This window comes from Capsicum annuum, chromosome 1 (assembly GCF_002878395.1).
Source record: "Capsicum annuum cultivar UCD-10X-F1 chromosome 1, UCD10Xv1.1, whole genome shotgun sequence".
NCBI lineage: Eukaryota > Viridiplantae > Streptophyta > Magnoliopsida > Solanales > Solanaceae > Capsicum > Capsicum annuum.
This window is the reverse complement of record NC_061111.1, coordinates 199,750,349-199,770,836: the sequence shown is the minus strand read 5'-3', so window position 1 is coordinate 199,770,836 and position 20,488 is coordinate 199,750,349. Positions and strand designations below refer to the sequence as shown.

At 35.9% G+C, this 20,488-nt stretch overlaps 1 protein-coding gene across 1 annotated transcript; it reads right to left on the bottom strand.

The window, feature by feature from the left end:
- Positions 1–16,421: 16,421 nt before the first annotated feature.
- LOC107844010 (nucleolar GTP-binding protein 1) lies at positions 16,422–20,488 on the bottom strand. Its single transcript, XM_016688479.2, has 2 exons — positions 20,331–20,488; positions 16,422–18,818 (listed from the first exon to the last, which is right to left on the bottom strand). Exon 2 carries the CDS (start codon positions 18,781–18,783, stop codon positions 16,741–16,743), a length of 2,043 nt encoding a protein of 680 aa, XP_016543965.1. The 5' UTR covers positions 18,784–18,818; positions 20,331–20,488; the 3' UTR covers positions 16,422–16,740.

The window sequence follows — 20,488 nt, the reverse complement described above, 5'->3', positions numbered from 1 at the left end:
AGTCATCTATGTTATCAAAATTTCAGTATTTGTCATGCCAGATATTAGTAGATCATGTATTAGTGTCCAGATCTAGATATCATGTTATCACGATCTCAGTTACTATGTATGCATGTTTGCACTCTCACGTTCATATCAGTCAGTCAGTTAATATCGTTCATGCATGTAAACCCTTGCATTTAGCCTACCTCACTCGTATACTCAATACTCCCAGTTATACTGACACATTTGCGCTATGGTGCTTTCTTTTCATGTTACACCATAGGTTTAGAGACACGAGTTCCGAATCAGCAGTAGCAGAAGCATTCCAGTACGCAGAGTTGCAGTGAGTCTTCATCCATTCGAGGATGATATTATTTTATTTCATTCATTATTTCAGTTTAGTTTTGCTAGATGGAGTTAGTGGAGACATGTTCCTTCAACTCCTTATTCAGACAGTATTTAGAGGCTTTCAGATTTAATTCAGATTTCAGTTGTTTTGGGTATTCGTTACCCCATATGGATGTTATGATTTGTCAGATATTTTATTCAGTCAAACCTTATGGCCTATTGTTTATGTTTTTTGCATTATTACATCATATATTACAGTATACAAGTACAGATATCACTCATGTGATAGCATGTGGTCCCTTGGGATCATAGGCATCGTGTAGCGATTCGGTTCAGAAAATCGAGGCATTACAAACTTGGTATCAGAGCCTAAGGTTCAATAGAGTCCTAGGAAATCTGAAAGCCGCATCTAGTAGAGTTTTGTACATGGGTGTGTTGTGTGCCAAATTTATATCTAAGAGGCAATAAGATATTTTAGGAACAGTTTCCCTTCTTTCGATATTCATATCGTTCTAGTGAGCATAATCTCAAGTTAAACTCTCAGTCTAATCCGTTCTTCTCTTATTTCAGAATATGCCTCCAAAGAGAAGAAGCCAGTCAGCTCCTCAGCTCGAAGATCCTTTGGGCAAACATGTTTCCTATGCGGAGTTTAGGATTGCATTCACCACACTTGCTCAGTCTGTGGTTGCCCAAAATGAACGGCCACCAGTTATTTCGGCTATTCTAATGGCCAACTCAACCGCAGCTAGGATTTGGACTTCACCCGAATAAACCCTCCATCTTTCTTTAGGTCTAAGTCTGATAAAGACCCTCAGGAATTCATTGACCAAGTCCAGAAGGTCATAGACATCATGGGAGTTACTTCTTGTCATAGTGCTGTTAGCCGCATACCAGTTACAAGATGTTGCTCACACTTGGTACAAATAATGGAAGTCCAAGAGGTTAGAGGATGTAGGTCCTATAGAGTGGGAGGAATTTGTCACGACTTTCTTAGACAGATTCTTTCCCCAAGAGCTGAGGGAGGCAAAAGTTCTAGAGTTCATTAACCTCAGGCAGGGAAATATGATGGTTAAGAAGTATTCTCTCAGATTTACTCAGCTAGCCAGATATGCCCCTCATGTGGTTGCAGACAACACGGCTAAGATGAGCAAGTTCATGTCAGGGTTGAATGATAGTGTGGTAAATGAGTGTAGGTCTGCGATGCTAAATAGTGATATAACTTTAGCCAGGCTCATGACTCATGCTCAACAAATAGAGGAGCAGAAGATTAGGACTAGGAAGAGGCAGAACAAGAGAGCAAGGTCAGACACTTTTAGTTTTGCTCAACCCAAATCAGAAGGAGGAAATCGTTCACAGTTTCGTCCTAAGCCAGCAGTTCCATCTCTTTCCTTTGCCAGAGCCCCAGTTTCAAAATTCAGAGACGGCAACAAAGATCGAGCACCGGGCTCTAAGTCTCAGGGCAGTATCAGCAGTGCCCGAACTAATCCTCTGTGTCAGACTTGTGGTAAGAACCACAAGGGTACCTGTAGAGCTGGTAGCGATGTTTGTTTTAGTTGTGGCAAGCCAGGCCACAGGGTTAGAGAATGCCTGCAGTCAGGTCTGCAGGGTCAGCAGAATCGTTCCACAGCCCAGTCCGGTCACCCAAATCAGCAGGGTGCCACTTCCAGTGCTACTAATGGGCAACACCCAAACAAACTCTATGCTCTTCAGACCCGACAGGATCAAGAAAATTATCTTGATGTCATTACTGGTACGTTACAGATTTTCCATGTTCATGTTTATTCTTTGCTAGATCTGGTGCATCTTTGTCTTTTGTTACTCCTTATATAGCAGGAGATTTCAGAATCAGTCCCAAAATTTTAGCAGAGCCCTTTTCAGTCTATACCCCAGTAGGTAAAACCATCATAACTCAACGGGTATACAGGAACTACCCGATTATGATATTTCAGAAAGCGACGTCAGCAGATTTAGTCGAGTTAGATATGACTGATTTTGATGTCATTCTTGGCATGGATTGGCTTCATTCCTGCTATGCCACTGTCGACTGCAGAACAAGGGTAGTTTAGTTTCAGCTCCCGAATGAGCCCGTCCTAGAATGGAAGGGTAGTACTTCATCTTTTAGGGGTCAGCTTGTTTCCTACCTTCGTACAAGGAAAATAATTTCTAAGGGGTGTGTATCATCTCGTGCAAGTTAAAGATTCTAGTTCTGAATCTCCTAGTTTTGAATTAGTCCCAGTTATAAATGAGTATTCAGACGTGTTTCCCGAAGATCTTCTAGGCATTTCTCTCGAAAAGGAAATAGACTTTGGCATTGATCTTCTTCTAGATACTCAACTTATTTCTATTCCGCCATACAGAATAGCACCAGCAGAACTCAAGGAACTGAAAGATCAGTTGAAGGATCTCTTAGATAAGGGATTCATCAGGCTCAGTGTATCCCCATGGGGTACACCAGTCTTATTCGTGCACAAAAATAAGGTTATCTCAGGATGTGTATTGATTACCGTCAGCTCAACAAAGTTACGGTCAAGAACAAGTATCCTCTTTCTAGAATAGATGACTTATTTAACCAACTTCAGGGTGCTAGTTATTTCTCCAAGATAGACCTCAGATCAGGTTACCATCAGCTCAAAGTTAGAGAATGTGACATCCCAAAAATAGCTTTTCGTACTTGGTATGGTCACTTCGAGTTTTTTGTTATGTCCTTTGGTCTTACCAATGCCCCAGCCACTTTTATGGACTTGATGAACCGGATCTTCAAGCAGTACTTGGACATGTTCATCATAGTTTTCATAGATGATATTCTGGTCTATTCCTGCACTGAGCGTGATCATTCAGACCATCTCAAAATTATTCTTCAGACTCTCAGAGATCACCAGCTATTTTCCGAATTCAGTAAGTGCGAGTTTTGGCTAAGATCAGTAGCATTTCTTGGCCATATTATTTTCGGTGATGGCATTATAGTAGATCCTCAGAAGATCGAAGCGATGAGAAACTGGTCTCGCCCTATCTCTCCATTAGATATCAAGAATTTCTTGGGATTGGATGGCTATTACAGACGGTTTGTTGAGGGATTTTCTTCTATTGCATCCCCTATGTCCAGATTGACTCAGAAGAAGGTCAAGTTTCAGTGGTCAGATTTTTGCGAGAAGAGTTTTCAAGAGTTGAAGACTCGAGTCACCTCAGCTCCAGTTCTAGCTCTTCCAGATAGTTCAGATGGGTTCTTAGTCTATTGTGATACATCCAGAGTGGGCCTAGGTTATGTCCTCATGCAGTATGATAAGGTCATAGCCTACGCATCCAGACAATTAAAGCCCCATGAGAAGAATTATCCTACTCATGATCTTGAGTTAGCAGACGTAGTATTTGACTTGAAGATTTAGAGGCATTATCTATACGGAGTTCATGTAAATGTCTTCACAGATCATAAAAGTCTCCAGTATGTCTTTTCTTAGAAAAATCTCAATCTTCGTTAGAGAAGGTGGTTAGAGCTTTTGAAAGATTATGACATGAGTGTCCTTTACCATTCAGGCAAGGCCAACATTGGTACTGTCTCTCACGTTGAGGATAGCAAAAAGAAGATAGCTCAGGAAATCCATCAGCTTACCAGACTAGGTGTTCGCTTAGTCGATTCTTCAGAGGGTGGTATATGTGTTCAGAATAGTTCAGAATCAACTCTAGTTTCCGAGGTAAAAGAAAAGCAAGACAGGGATCCTAGCCTTGTCAAGCTAAAAGAATCAGTTCAGAATCAGAAAGAAGAGGTTTTCTCCCAACGGGGAGATAGTGTTATTCGTTGTCAAGGTCGTCTGTGTGTTCCAGGTGTAGATGGCTTAAAGCAGCGAATTCTTTCAGAAGCGCATGGTGCGCAAGTTTATGGCATAAGAGGTTAGGTCTTGCTCCCATTCCTGTTATAATTATGACAGTTCTTCTTCTGTTAGTAGTAATGGTTGTGTAGTAAGTTTATGGCATAAGAGGTTAGGTCATTCTCCTATTCCTGTTATAAGAAGGATTGCAGGCTTACATAATGTCAAAGTGCAAGATCACCAATGTAGTGTATGTCTTATTGAAAAATAGACAAGGCTTTCATTTCCTACAAATATTTCTACCTCTTGTTGTTCTTTTGATCTTGTTCATGCTGATGTATGGGGACCTTATAGAGTAGAAACTCATGATGACAAAAGATATTTTTTGACCTTGGTAGATGACTTTCCAGATATACTTTTCTAAATGACATCCAGAAACTCATGATGACTCATGGTAAAAAATTAGTTTGGTATAGGGGTGAAATATTTCAGAACTGATAATGGCACTGAGTTTTTTAACTCTCAAGTCAAAGATTTATTTGGACAACATGGTGTTCTTCAACAAAGTTCGTGTGTCTATACCCCTCAACAAAATGGGGTTGTTGAGAGAAGACACTAGTATATTCTTGACATGGCCTGAGCATTAAGGTTTCAAGCGTTCATACCACTTAAGTTTTAGGGTGAGTGTGTGTCTGCTGCTGTATATATCCTAAATATATTACCTTCTATCCTATTACATGGTGCATCCCCTTTTGAAAAGTTGTTTCATAAGGCACCTACTTTGCGTCACTTTAGAGTATTTGGATCTCTGTGTTATGCAAGTGATGTTAAAAGGAGTGACAAGTTTGCTCCTAGAGCTCATCTTGCAGTTCATCTTGGTTATTCCTTGGCTCAAAATAGATATCTGTTATATAATCTTACTTCTAAATCCTTCTACATCAGTAGAGATGTTGTCTTTCAGAAATCCATCTTCCCTTTCAAACATCTGAACTCCAGTCCTCAGCCTTTATTTCCTATCCTTGACTTTGTAGATGATTCAACAACTCCTACACCTACTATACCTTCTTTCCCCACATCTATACCTACTATGGGTGACTCTTCTCTTCCTACACCCTCCTGCTCTCTTTCTGTTCTACCATCTCCTACCAAAAAGACTACCAAAAGTACTAAACTACCTGTGTGGATGGCTGACTATGTACTACCCTCTAAATTTGCTAAATCCTGCTTGTATCCAGTCTCTCAGTTTGTTCAGTACAATTCTTTATCCCCTTCATATAGAGCATCACTTACAACTTATTCATCTATTTCAGAACCTACTTCCTACAAGCAAGCTTGTCTTGATCCCAAATGGATCACTGTTATGCAAGGATAAATGAAGGCTCTTGAGGACAATCAAACTTGGTCTCTTATTCCTTTACCTCCTGGTGAGGTTCTCATTGTCTGCAAGTGGGTATATAAGGTAAAGCTTTATTCTAATGGATAGGTTGAGAGGTACAAGGTCAGGCTTGTGGCCAAAGGATACAGCCAGCAAGAGGGTCTGGACTATACTGATACATTTTCTCCTGTAGCCAAGATGGTTATAGTTAGATCAGTTGTGGCTTTAGCTGCTTCCTCTGGCTGGTTTATGTTTCAAATGGATATTTCTAATGTTTTCCTGCAAGGTGATCTCATTGAAGATGTGTATATGTAGTTTCCTGATGGTTTTGCAACCCAGGGGAGAATGTTATGGTTTGCAAACTTTACAAGTCACTATATGGTTTTAAGCAGGCTCTTAAACAGTAGAATCTCAAACTAACAGAAGCTTTGCTGGAAATGCAGTTTAATTTGTGTAGTCTCGCTATGAATACTCATTGTTTACTCAAAATATTAGGAATGATATTGTGGTCATTTTGGTATATGTTGATGATATACTGATAACAGGATCAAATATATCTCTTATTCAGCAAGTAAGACAAAACTTGCAATATAGATTTAAAATAAAGGATCTGGGAGAGTTGAAATATTTTTTAGGCATTGAGTTCTCTAGATATTATGAAGGCATTGTCATATGTCAGAGAAAGTATGCACTTGAGCTTGTGTCTGAGATGGGACTAGCGAGGAGCAAGCCTGCAAGTACCCCTTTAGAGTTCAATCACAAATTAACATCTACACACTATGACAGTTATATTGGTGCTAGTGACACTGGTGAAGACATACTTCTCGATGATTATGGAACATACCAAAGACTAATTGGCAGACTATTGTACTTAAATATGACAAGGCCTGATATTGCCTTTGTATTCCAAGTACTCAGTCAGTTTATGCATTCATCTAAGAGGTCACATATGGAGGCAGCATTAAGAGTAGTTAAGTATGTAAAAGGAATTGCTGGTCTTGGTTTGTTCATGCTAGTGAAAGATGTTCAAAGCTAGTAGCATATTATGACTCTGATTAGGGTGCATGTGTAGAAACTAGAAGATCTATAACAGGATATGTAATTAAGTTTGGAGAAGCTGTCATTTCCTGGAAGTCAAAGAAATAAGGGAATGTATCAAGAAGTTCTGCAGAATCTGAGTTCAAAAGCATGGCCACAACAGTGGCTGAGATAGTATGGCTAAAAGGGTTATTCAAGGAATTGGGAATTGAACTACATCTACCAGTTCAATTGTTCTGTGATTGCAAAGCTGCTATTCAGATTGCAGCGCATCCAATATTCCATGAAAGAACCAAGCATTTTGATATAGATTGTCACTTTGTGAGGAAAAAAATTATTCATGGTCTGATTCAAACACAACACATAGGTACAAAGGAGCAGCAGGCAGATTTATTAGCAAAGGGCTTATGCAAACCACAATATGACATCCTACTCAGCAAGTTGGGAATGAAAAATATTTTTCAGTCTTCAGCTTGAGGGGGAGTGTTGAGCTATGAGTGCCACAAGCACTAAGTTAAGTGATAGAGTTAGTTATTCAGTTAGAAGGGTAATCATGAGGTTGTTAGACAGTTAGACAGCTGGCATATCTTAATGATTAGGCATGATAAGAGTAGTTAGTTACATGTATAAAAAGTGGTAGTAGTAGCTAGATATTAGAAGAGAGAATTCATTTTGTAATAATTAGTTTTCTGATTCAATGAAACAGTAGTTTCACTTCCAGTTTCTCTCTTGCTTCTTCCTCTTCCATTAATGGAGCTTTCTTAACACACGACGCTTACATCGTGCAATGTATCATTAGCCAGAGTCAGAATACAAGCAGTGGAAGAACCCTTCGCCTTAGTTTTTGAATAAGCTTCGTTTAGTACTTTCATCAAATCAATACTACTACTTTTGTTATTTCGAATTGCAAATTCGGCATTTTTCATCAATTCTCTCGAATACTCACTTGAATCAATCCCTTTCTTAGCCCAACCACCAACACCATCAGCAACACCAATCGTCTGCTCTTTTGCACAAATAAAACTAGCATCTTGGCCTAAGGGCTTTTCTTTATTCAATCTCGGAATATAACAAGTTCCAGCAACTATGATCGTACTTCCAGTGACTCCAACACTAACACCAGCTGTGTCTTTATCATCATCGTCAATAACAATCGGCATATCATCATCATCCATACACGACAACTTCTCCGAACAGTCAAAGTAACAGAGTTGTTGTTCATCATCATCATCAGCCACGAGTCGTCGCCGTTTACTGACGACAGACTCCATTTCATCGATGACTCGGCGTCGTTTGTTGAGGAGATTGATAGCTATAGAAGGAAGAACGATGCATAAAACTTGAGAGAGAAGAGAAGTGAAGGGTTAAACATGGAGACTGTTTGGGTGGAGGGAGTGGAGTGGCGGTAACGGTATATATAGACATATATTTGAAAACCTATTTAATGTAGGAAGCTTGGAATTCAAGTCAGTGTAGGAATAGGAAACTTGATTTATTTTTATATCTTCGTTATCATTAATTTTTATTTAATTCGATAAAAGTACTCCTAATATAATAAAGTTATTTACTTATATTACTTATTTTGTTTCTCGAGAATATTTCTTTGGATCTCGGGTCGATTCTTACTTATCTCTGTCTTCTAAAAAATTAAAAGTATGTACTCTCTAAATGTTTCAATATTTTTTCTTTTAATTTCCATTAACATAGGAGGATTAGAGACTAATTATTTAGAGGTATCAGTATTTCAAAAATTACATGACGGTGTATCTTCATTTATAATTGTTACATTTTACTTATTACATTTTACTTTTTGAGAGTCAATGTGATTAATCTACGGTTCTAATTGAATTAGATAAATTTAATATTTAAAAATAAAAATTCAAATGTTTAAAAACTATAAGAAAAATAATGAAATTCTTCTTGTAACAGTATAATCGTTTCAACTTTTCAGATACAGTTAGACCTCTCTATAATGTCAGTCGTTATAACGGCATTTTACTCTAGCGACCTGATTTTCTTCATAGTCAATTCTTCATGTTATATTTTACTCCTCTATAAAAGCACTCTACCTACAATAACAATGACGTTTATTATAACGGTGCACTTACCTCTCTATAAAAGCATACTCAAATATTATTTAATATTATTTCATAAGTAATAAGATGAGCAAGAGGAAGATGAATATCATATCATTTGAAATATCAAGTTTGTGAGTTGTGAAAAAAGTTACCACGTTATAAAGTTATAAATGCAAATAGAGAAACAAAAATTAACAAATGCAGGGACAATTTGATTTAACCAAATTAATATAATGGTTCGAAAGTACTTTCAAACAATTACTTCCTCTATAATCTTACAGTTTTGACAAAAATTGTGCACACTTTATGATCTTTATTTTGAAAAATGTCTTCCAATAATGAAGAGATGGAGAAACACAATAGAGATATACTATTCATTTGGGAAAGTCAAGCAACGCTTCAAAAATCCTTCCAAGATACTCCCTCCGTTTCAAAATAGTTGACTCTTTTTGACTTGGCACTCCCCTTAAGATAACATTTATTAGGAGTTTATTTTACTAAATTAGTCTTATTAGTTATGCTTTGAAAATATAAATTTGAGTAAATATACTTTGTTTAGTCATTTAATGTTGAGGATAGTATTATAAGAACATAACAAAACACTCTTAATTTCATCAAAAGGGACAACTAAATTGAAACAAATATTTTTAGAAAGAGGGTCAACTAAAACGAAATGAAGGGAGTATAAAAAGATATCATTATCGCAGACAGATGTCTGTTATGAATTTAATTAGTAAAATCCATGTCATGTGTTTATTAATTTAGTTAGTTTCATGGACAGTAAATTTATGAATGTATTGTAAATATTTATTAGCCTTTAATTTTTGAATTTTTCATATAGTTTTTCAATCTTGACGTTTTGTGTAGAAAATGGCACAAAAAAAAAAGAGAATACGGAGCAGATGTTGTCTAAATAAGTCATTAAGGTCACCCAACGTGAGCTGAGGAACATGCACAGTTTATTAACAAAGTTCACTCCTTTAACAGTACATGAACATCACAGGGCTTTCATGCCAAAAAAGCACTTTCCAAAACTATTTTGGTATTTAAACACAAGTTTTTAAAAAATCGTCATATATCCACTTTAATCCACATCATCAATAATTTTTCCAACTCAACAAATTCACCCACAAGTTTCATAATAATACACTTTAACCTAATATTTTCAACATAATAAATTCACTCACAAGTTTTTAATAATACACTTCAACCCACTCCATCATCCACCATTATATAATACAAAAATATCTAGGTTTCCAAAAATAATTAAAAAAATTCCAAAAGCTTAAAATAAAAGGTTCTTTCCCTCCAAAGAGCTCTGATTCAAGCAACTTTTCCGATCTTATTTTCCGGCGATCAGATCTAAATCGGTCCATAAGCATCATAAGTTTGTCCATTGTATTCATTGTAACCCCATTTGTTTGCTATCTTCTCTAACACACTTTCCATCATTGTTAAAAAGTTTTAAATCACTCACATTACTCAAAACCACTTTAGAAAGTACATTACAGTAGGTCAGGCGATTTCAAGTTCATTTCTCTATTCCATAAACCCAACGATCATTGATTAGAAGCAATATTTGCAATTTTAAGATTTTTGTACGGCCATTTGCCCAGTCATCGACCACTCATCGTCAGTCATCAGCTGTGCATATATCCCGACATAGACCATAAGCATAATCGACTGTCGACCAAAGCATAATTCTAGGTTGTCTGTTGCAGAATTTGTTTTGGTTTCTGGTGATTTCATGGGAGAATGGATGGAGACTCCCAAATATTGAAAATGGAGATCTTTTACCAAGGTGACACTGCCCATTGTTGTTCGCCGCAACGGTTCATACGACGAATTGGTTGCAAGCGTAATGCAGAGCAGGGATCTAGATTGCGCGTCAAGTGACGAGGTGATTAGTTATCTAATGCATTCGAGGGAAAAGGTGAATCCTACGATCATGAATAATGATGTATGTGTGTTGATGTACATAATGGATGTTGATGCAGATGACTTTAGGCTTATTTTAAGGATAAATGTAGTTGAGCGGTCCTTTGAAGGACCATTGAATTCATCACCAGCCCCACCTCGATGTCCGACAGTCGACGATGATTTGAATGATTACGAGAACGATGGCGATCATCCAATTAATATGAAAGATGATTCTATGCCTATGGAAAATGTTTCATCGGACTAGCAAGATGCGGAAGAAGACTGTGGAACGAGATCACAACTAGGACATTCCTTTACCGACGGAATCAATTTCTATTGTGATCAAACATTCACCGATAAGAAAGATCTCAAAATGCTACTAAACGGAGCAGAGATGAAGTAGTCTTTTGATTATTGTATGGAGAAGAGCTGCACCAAATTCTTGAAGGCGAAATACGTATCTCGTGGTTGTAGCTGGTTGTTGCGGTCAAGAAAGTACGAGACTTCGGGCAAATTTCACATATACAAGAATATCGGGTTGCACACGTGCGGTGTTGAACACGTCATTCGTGGGCATAAGAGAATCTCACCCGAATTGATTGTTTCACTATGTGTAAATCATTTTTGGGATGGCAAGGGTCCAAGCATAAGAAAAAATCAAAGGATTGTGTTTAAGGAGATGCATTACAACGCAAGCTATTAGATGTGTTGGAAAGGAAGTGTAATTGAAAAAAACATCATTCGCGGAACACCTAAGCATGGATATGCTTGCTTGCCGGCTTTCAATATTAACTATTCTTTTCGACATAAAGAAAATAACTTTACATGCTAAAAACAAGCATATCCACCAACAATGAGTTTAAACAAGACATGAGTATATTTTTCAAGCAAAGATTTAAACTTTATCCAAAATAATCAAAGAATAAGGTGAAAAGGCGAAACAATTAATATTAACTATTCTTTTCAACATAAAGAAAATAACTTTACATGCTAAAAACAAACATATCCACCAACAATGAGTTTAAACAAAACATAAGTACATCTTGTAAGCAAAAATTGAAACTTTATCTATAATAATCAAATAATAAAGTCAAAAAAGATACGTACAACTATTGCTAGCTCATTTTTATATCATGAACATGAAAATAATTAAAATTTCAATACCACAACGTCCTACAGCAAACAATCCCAGCAAAAAAATTTATAACTATGAACTACGAAGAAGAAAAAAATGAAGAAGAAAACGATAATAAAACTAAAAAAAAAGTGTGTTTACCTTTTGGGGGGCAGCAAAACAAGACTACGAGTTTCGTCGGAATCAACAACCACCGAAAAACGTCGCCGGCAACTCAAAAATTTTGATTAGCCAACCAACTCTATGAAACAAAAAAAATTACTAAATAAAAATAACTATTTTACTCAAAAAGATTTTTTCACCTTTCTAACCTCTTTTTTTCTTACTTTTCAATCCCTTTTTCTACCAAAGTAGTGGTAGTATTTAGAATTTATTTCTTGTCATTCACCAATGTGGAAGAAAAAATAATTAAGGGTATTTTTGAAATTTTAAAATTGAAGATAAGGTAAGTTAGAAGATAATGTGGACGAAATTGTCCAATGTAGTGCAACTTTTCAATTTCAAAATTGAGAAGACAAAGTTGGGGGAAATAGTACAATGTAGTACAATTTGAAATTATTTTTTTGGTGGGAATTAGGTAGAAGTTATGAGAATTTTTGGAAATTTTGGGGTTATTTAAAATATAACCCAAATTGAAATTTAAAATTTAGCCATATTTATTTAATTTTGACCAAATTAAAAATCAGTTGACGGATTGCATTGCAATTATGGCCAATTTGATTTCAATTATGGTCAAATCTAATAGATTAACTAAATTAAATTGAAATTCGATACGAATTAATACTTCTTTTAACCCCGAACTTCTTGATTTAATAAATTCAAATGCATATTTATCCAAATAAATTATTTTGATAATAAATTATATTAAAATCAAGATTTTAATCATTATAGTTATTTTCAAAATAATCTTTAATTAAAATTCAATATTCCATAGAATAAATATTTAAGTAATCAAATTATATAATCTCGTATAACTGAACACGATAATATATAATCGCTACTTAAAATGACAAAATCACATACAAAAAATATTTTAAAAAAAATTATTCGGATGAAATAAGTATTTTGATTTTATTAAAAATCGAAGAAACTCAAGATTAAATTTAGTCGTGGAGGGCCAAAATTAGGTGTCAACACCTTCTTCATTGTTTATTCACTAGGGTATGATAAGCAGTTCAGCCCCATGATCAAACAAAACTCTTTCAAGCCAAAACAAGCAGGCTTGTTGTTAACGCAGAACCATTTCTCATGACGCATCTTATCGTTTTTGACGCATCGCAACAACAAATAATGGACCAACTGCCCATTGAATTTGAGATGTTCGGCAGGTTTCTCAGGTGTCCAAAATAAAACCGCTTAAATCTTTTCTTCAACTCCTGATCGACAAGAACTTGCTTAAATTCTAAATAAGCAGCCATTCTTGATCTGACCGATATCTTTGTCGGAAAAGATCTAACCTCGTCCATTATCGTTCGAAGGTCATATCGCTCCACGAAAATGAACCTTGAATAAGATGGCACAGATAAGGGATCATTATTCCCATCAACACTGTTTCTTCTACTTCTCTCGCTCCCTTCACTATCACCACTAGCACTATGCTTGGCAACATCTTCACTAGAATCGACGTATTCGCTCATCTCCTTTAACTCCGAATCTGATTCGGACATTACCTCTTCAATTTTCTTTCTTTTGAGACATTTTCAACTGCCTCAGTTTTTCTTTTTCTACTGCTGCCAGCAGAATCAGATGTGGTATCAGCTTTGTGTTTAGCAATGGATTTTTTTTTTGCCATTTGCAACATAATCTACACCTACAGAACAAATCTGTTATTTTCATTTCATAGACCACAAGTCTACCAACAGAAATAACTCAATACTCAAATGAAAAATCCCAAAAAACTAAGAAATACTCCACCATTATAATTCATTACACAAAAAAATCATAACTGAACCAAAATCCAACATGCAATATCAAAACTCAACTATTGCTAAAAATTAAACTAGTGCTACAAATCAAACTAATTAGCTATTAATCTTTCAATTTTCACTATTACAGTAATCATAATTTAAAAGAATTTCACATGTCTAAAAATTGATTTCAATCTAGGGCATTCTCACTTCATAGACCACAGGTCTACAGACAGAAACAGGTCACTGTTTGAATCAAACTGTCAAAATAACTCTTAAAATAATAATTATCCCACCATTCAACACTTTGTTGCTAAAAAAAAAAGAACTAAACCAAAATTCTTTAACAAAAATTTCAAAATTCAACACCGTGATCAACGAAAAAATCGGTCAAAGCTGTCGAATAAAACCTCAATCATTGCTTCGAAATCAAACTAATTACCTATAAAATTCTCACATTTTAACTACTTAATCAACCAAATTCAAAAATAAAATTCCTACATCACTACGAATAGATTAGCAGTGAAACCTTTTAAATGGATCTAAAAATAATTGAAACTTGATTTTAACTAACCTTATAAAGCAACGATGAGCCCTTAGCAGCTGGAGAAGAAGGAGAGATGAAAATAGCGTTTTGGGAGGAGTTTGTTGGGAATAGCGAGAGTTGGAGAGAATTGAAGAGGGGAGAGAGAGGGTTTTTTTTATATTAGAATAAGTGGAGGATGTTAGGTGTATTATATTAAATTTGCAAAGTTGTAAAAATGATGAAATGGTCCCTTGGCCCATGTGTGGACCCCACTTGTACAACTTTTCCCCACTTTTTAATCTTAACCCTAAAAATTAAATCAAAAAGAAAATAAGTGAATATATGGCAAAATAGTTTTGCCAAAATATGATTTTGCCAATTTTTCCCGACATTAATTTTCTTTTGGGAGAATATAATATACTAAATATTTTGAGATGCATACTTCTTCCAGCAAATTATGCCTACTCATGATGAACTCAAAAATTTTAATTTTCCTTCTCAAAATACTATGTGAATTTATTTGTGGACAAAATGAAGTGTCTTCTTATTTATTCCACAAAAATTGTAAAGTAATAAACATTCAATAAACATACTTTTCGAACCACTGTTAGAATATGAGTAAAAATAGAAATAATATATAAAGTCCTTCTTGAAAAAGACAATCAAGGTTCGAGGAAACTTTAGCCTTCCATCAAGTTTCGAGAGGACTTTTCCATCTCCAAAACCTGATTTTCCTTTCCAAGAAGGATTCTGTAACGTATAGAATCAGAAAATAACAAAATTGAAAAAGAAAGAGATGAAAAAAGTGAATCAAAAGAAAAAAAGTTGAAAAGGAAGTGAGAGAGAGGAGGAGGGGACTTTAACCTTTTGTTAAGTGGGATCCATTAATTCACGTGACAAGATATGAAAGAAGTCTTATACAATTTTTGTATGTCAAATAATAGGTGTGTCTTAAACATAATAAAATTTTAAGGATTGATATGTAGTGTGTATAAATAGAGTATCAATATAAAAATGTAGTTGCAACGATTCAAATAATATTCTTCTCTTATATTTCTCATATGATATCAGAGCTTCCATGATCTTGGTAAAGAATCAAAGAGTTGGTTGCCGACAGAAAACTATAATTCATATATGTCGCCAGTCTGGCCAATAGTTATGTTAGCAAAAATTGAATCATCGTGTATCTTTCTGGAGACTATTCTCTCATATCTGATTTGCGTAGCGTCGTATATCTATCTGGAGACTAATTTATCATTGAATCTATAGATAAATAAAAAATAAATCGTTATGTTTATTTAATGTTTTCATATTATGAGTCTATTTCTCATGTGTATTGTAATGTTTATTTAGTATATTCATATTATGTGATTTTATTATGAGATAGAAATTGCCTTCTTATTTATTCCACTATACTGAACTGAATCTAAAGATAGATGAAAAATAAATTGTCATGTTTATCTAATGTTTTCATATTTTTATTTATTTTTCTCGTGTATTGTCATATTATGAATATATTTGTCACATGTATTATCACGTTTATTCATTGAGCAATAATGTTGACTTGAATTTAAAGACAAATGAAAAGTAACAATGTTTTTAATTTATTCGCATATATAATGTCAATTTGAAAGGGGGACCTTGAAGCAACAATAAAATTGTCAAAAGCAATCAATAATGTTTATATTAGAGTAAGTTATCTATATCACACCTGTCGAGCTGTGGTCCTTTCCGGATTCTACTCCACTTGAAATACTTTGTGCACCAAACTGACTTTTATAACATAATGTTAGTTCTGTATTATAAAAGAATAGGAAATATGTGAAATATCTAGTTTTATTTTTTATTTACACTACATTTTCTCCTAACATGATTCAAGAAAAAAATATGATATCTCCAGCTAAATAAAACCTTATACGATAGAGTAATTTTACTCATTTAATTAGCTACATTTATTGGTCTTAGTTGAAGGTTGAGTTAATTATCTAGGGATCAATTCCTACTAAATACTTTTCTGTAGTGCATCCATATTTTAGAAATCCTAGATCTGGCATTGGATTTGGCAATTAATCTTTGTCTCAAATTCTATCAACTTTTATGACTTCAAACACTGCTCAAACATGCACTATGTTGAATGAAATACAGCCTTCTATTATGAGCAACCTCTTGCAGTGTTTGCTGCCTGCGAAATTAGTTATGGAGTTTTCAAGTTTAAAGCTCATAAAAATCTTTAAGGCCAGTAAACAAACCATAGGGCAAACCGAGAGAAGAAAAACTGTATTAAGATGATAAAGAAATCATGTCAAAAATTGCATAATAGAAGGCAGCAAACACAGGCATGCCAGCACAAATTTAAATACTTCAAATCTCTAGTCTTGTGTTGACATCATAAAACTGCAACAGGTTGCAGTCTTGACATGTTACTCTTATCTTTTGGTTAAAAAAAAAAATTTCTTCCACAATTCAAGTTCAAAGACAATATGAAAAAAACAAACTTAGATAAAATGATAATGATAAGAAAAACTTCCAAAATTGCTAACAGAGACGGCAAATTCATCTGCTAAAGTGTCCCAAATTAAGCTGAGTTGAACTGGCATTCCAACGAAGGTTCACTTTTTTCATTTCTCACTACCGCCTGTCAGTTTTGCCACTTGATCTTTTTCCAGAGAAGAGATGTTTTGGTTTCAGAGTGGGAATGACTCTATCAGCCTCTCCCCGCCGAGCATCCTTGTTCCTCTTATTAGCAGATTTCTTAAACATCTTAATAGCCCTTTCCTTCTGGGGTTTGTCCTTGAAGCCCTCTCCTGGAACAAATTCATTTCGAGGTCGTGACATCGACCTTGATCTTGCCATGGAAAGTGATCTAGACCTACGTTGCTTCTTGCTGGGAGTAATCTCATCTACATCCATTGCATCATTACCAATTTCATCTCCACGTTCAACTGATCTCTCTCGCTTACGACCCCTTGACTTGCTTCGGGCTCGCTCGATAGCTGCAGTTGGATCCACACCCAAAGCAGATAATTGTCTTCCCATTCTTTTTAAAGTAAACTCCTTGTCTTTATCAAACTTTCTTGGTACAGTGGGTCGGCTCTCTGCCGTGCTCTTCTTCATTCTATGCTGTTGAATGAGCAAACTTTTCTTTTTCCGGATTTCAGCTAATGCTGCTTGTTCTTCAGGGGTCAGCTCTGCACCATCCATCTCAAAATCATCATCTCCTTCTTCATCCTGACGAAGACCTTCTTCTCTCTCCAATTCTTCAAGCCTTTGTAAGATATCAGGGTCAACAAAGTCATAGACATTGTGCCCATCTAAAATTTCAGGCATTATATCTTCCTTCCACTCTTCATTTGCTAATAGATAGTGCTTCCTCAAGCTCGCGGAATAAACACCAGCACCTCCATTCTCATTCTCCAGATCTCTTTCGAGCTTCCTTTTCTGTTTCTCAGCATCTGCCTCAGCCTGCTTCGCTCTGGCTTGCAACACTGCCTCAGGTATGCATGGTGGCCTTTCTTTCTGATCACGTGGTTTAGGCATAGCAACATGGAAGCGGTTCAAGCAGTCATTTAACTTTTTCGACTTCATTTTCAATTCAACCCTTTGATTCAGTAACCTCTCACAAGCTGCATTCTTCACTGAAATTACGCCATCTTCAGTCAAAGTGCTCATAGTTAACAGCACACCTGCTTCATCTGTTGGCTCGCCACCTTGACCAATCACTGTCTTCATAGCTTCATCTTTCATCTCTGCGACTAACTTCTTGTCTTCCTCAGAAATCCCTTCTAATGGCTGCAAGTCAGTTTTGTTGCATACGATCATCAAAGGTTTGTTCATAAAAAGTGATTTGATGCTGTGAAAAAGAGCAGCCTGTTGTGCAATGCTATAGCCACAAGAACCAGAAATATCAAGGAAAAACAACACAGCGGCCCTCAGGTGTGCTAGGGCTGTAATACTGCACATTTCTATGATATTACGATCCTCAAATGGCCTATCCAAGATCCCTGGAGTGTCAATCACTTGATACCTCAGATATTTGTAGTCGGTATGACCGACAAACAAGGACTTTGTAGTGAAGGCATAAGGCTGCACATCCACATCTGCTCTTGTAATCTTGTTGATGAATGAGCTCTTGCCAACATTCGGATATCCACAAATCAGGATGGTTCGAGTATTGGGATCAATTGAGGGAAGTCTTGCCATGTGCTGCCTAATCTGTTCCAAATAAGCTAAACTTGGGCCAATACGCTTTATAACAGTGCACATACGCCCAAGAGCAGCAACTTTCAGGGACTTGCAGCGATAGAGGGAGTCACCATATTTCAACAATTTCACATAATCTTTAGCTACTTTGGAAATCAAATTTCTAGCAGTGTTAATTTGGCCAAGGGCAAGCTTGTAGTGGTCTTTGTTGTAAAGCACATGAAGAAGGTCCCCATAGAAAGGATGGATATCATCAAGCCTGGGGAACTCATCGATAATGGTGGAGAGTTTGTCATAGAAATTCTGCTGCGTATATTTCACTTTGCGCATGTAAAATTGACGTATACGAGAGATAGCATATCCTTTGTGCACAACAGTAGGAGTTTGACGCTGCGTGCGCGATAGAATGATATCAACAAAGTCCTTCCCATTGGGAACCACCGTAATCTTCTTAAAGTTGTACTGCACCATCTTTTATACTCTGAATTTGCAGTGTAGTGTTGAGACTGCAGAGTAAAGTGAAAAACTGCATTAGTAGATGCACAAAAACAAAAAGACCCATCAACCAACTGATCTCTCTCGAACCAATCACACTCAACAATTCAACAACATCATACAAGTGAAATCCCACAAGTGGGGTCTGGGAAGGGTAGAGAGTCGGTAGACCTTGCTACCTCGTAGAAGTAGAGAGGTTGTTTTCGGAGGACCAGGACCTTCAACTCGAGTACAGCAAATCAAAGTAGGTATGAATAAGGGAAAAAAGAAACATAACAACAAATAAGGGATCGGTAACAACCACAATAATGGATAACCTAAACACGATAAACAGAACATGATGATAGAAATCAAAAGCAAGAAACACGAGAATAAGGATAACACTACAACAGGCACCACCAAAACTGAACCCCTCAAAAATCAAAAGAACACACTCCATGCCTACTAACCTTCTACCCTAATACGCGATACCTCCACACCCTCCTATCTAAGGTCATGTTCTCGATAATTTGAAGTTGCACCAAGTCTCGTCTAATCACCTCTCCCCAAACTTCCCATTGAATTACAAAACTTTATCTTCCATCAAAAATCTTATTAAGCATGCCTTCAAATCCTTAGACAAAAACAATATACACAAGAGAATTTTCAGCCTCAAATCCAAAATTTAGAGCAAAACAACTCTATTGTGTTTTTTCAGTCAATTCCATTAGTACCTCAACATACTATTATGACGTATTAGAGATGGAAATACCATATTACAACACATAATCTCTATCCAAAAACCTGCTCAGATAGAACCACCAGTTTACCTCGTCCAAGTTTCGATAACTTCATTGCAAATTACGATAAAGTAACTATTTTTGGAGGTTTTCATAAATGAAATCAACCTTGAATGAACCGAGCTTTAGAATTCATATCCATGACATTGAGATGAAAATACCACATTTTAAGTTACAAGAAAACTGCATAAGTGGAAATCCGCAACAATATAGTAAAGGGTGATTTACTTCCTATCCAATAACAAAATTACAAAAGTCCCTTAAGAAAAAACATTCAAGGACATAAATTAAAAACTACTTTCCACTATTACCCTTTTAATTATTCCAAACTATTCTCCTAGAAAATGTAAAGCAGTTGAGAACCTCATTAAAAGGGGTAAATATGGAAAAAGTTCCCAATAATTCACTAGAATTCTAAAACTCTCAAAAAAAAAAAAATCTAAATTCGCATAAATGTTGTGTGCACTAAACCCTTGTTATCCGTCTCTTTTACGGACCCCGCGCATAGCGAGAGCCTAAGCCTTTAAAAATGAAATTTTTAGTTAAAGAGTTAAATAATATGCTGCAAGAGAATCAAAAAAAAAAAAAAAATCAAATCAATCAACAAAAATTACATAAGAAGCACAAGTGATGTATCAAAATTTTGCGGATAAATTCAGCATAGAATAAAATATACATGTATATATGAGCTTAACTGGTTGTATGGTGAATATGTAAAAGGAAATGGAGAGCGGAGAAAATTACCTGAAGAAGGAACTGTTAAACGAGTCGGCCTTTCAAGGGTTTTTGTCCAAACCAAAACCCTAGTCTTAGAAGGAGTTTATGTTGAGAGGCAGCATCTTATTTATATAGTTGGGCCAAGTTGCATTATTTTCGACCCGACATGATTCAATGCTCAAAAA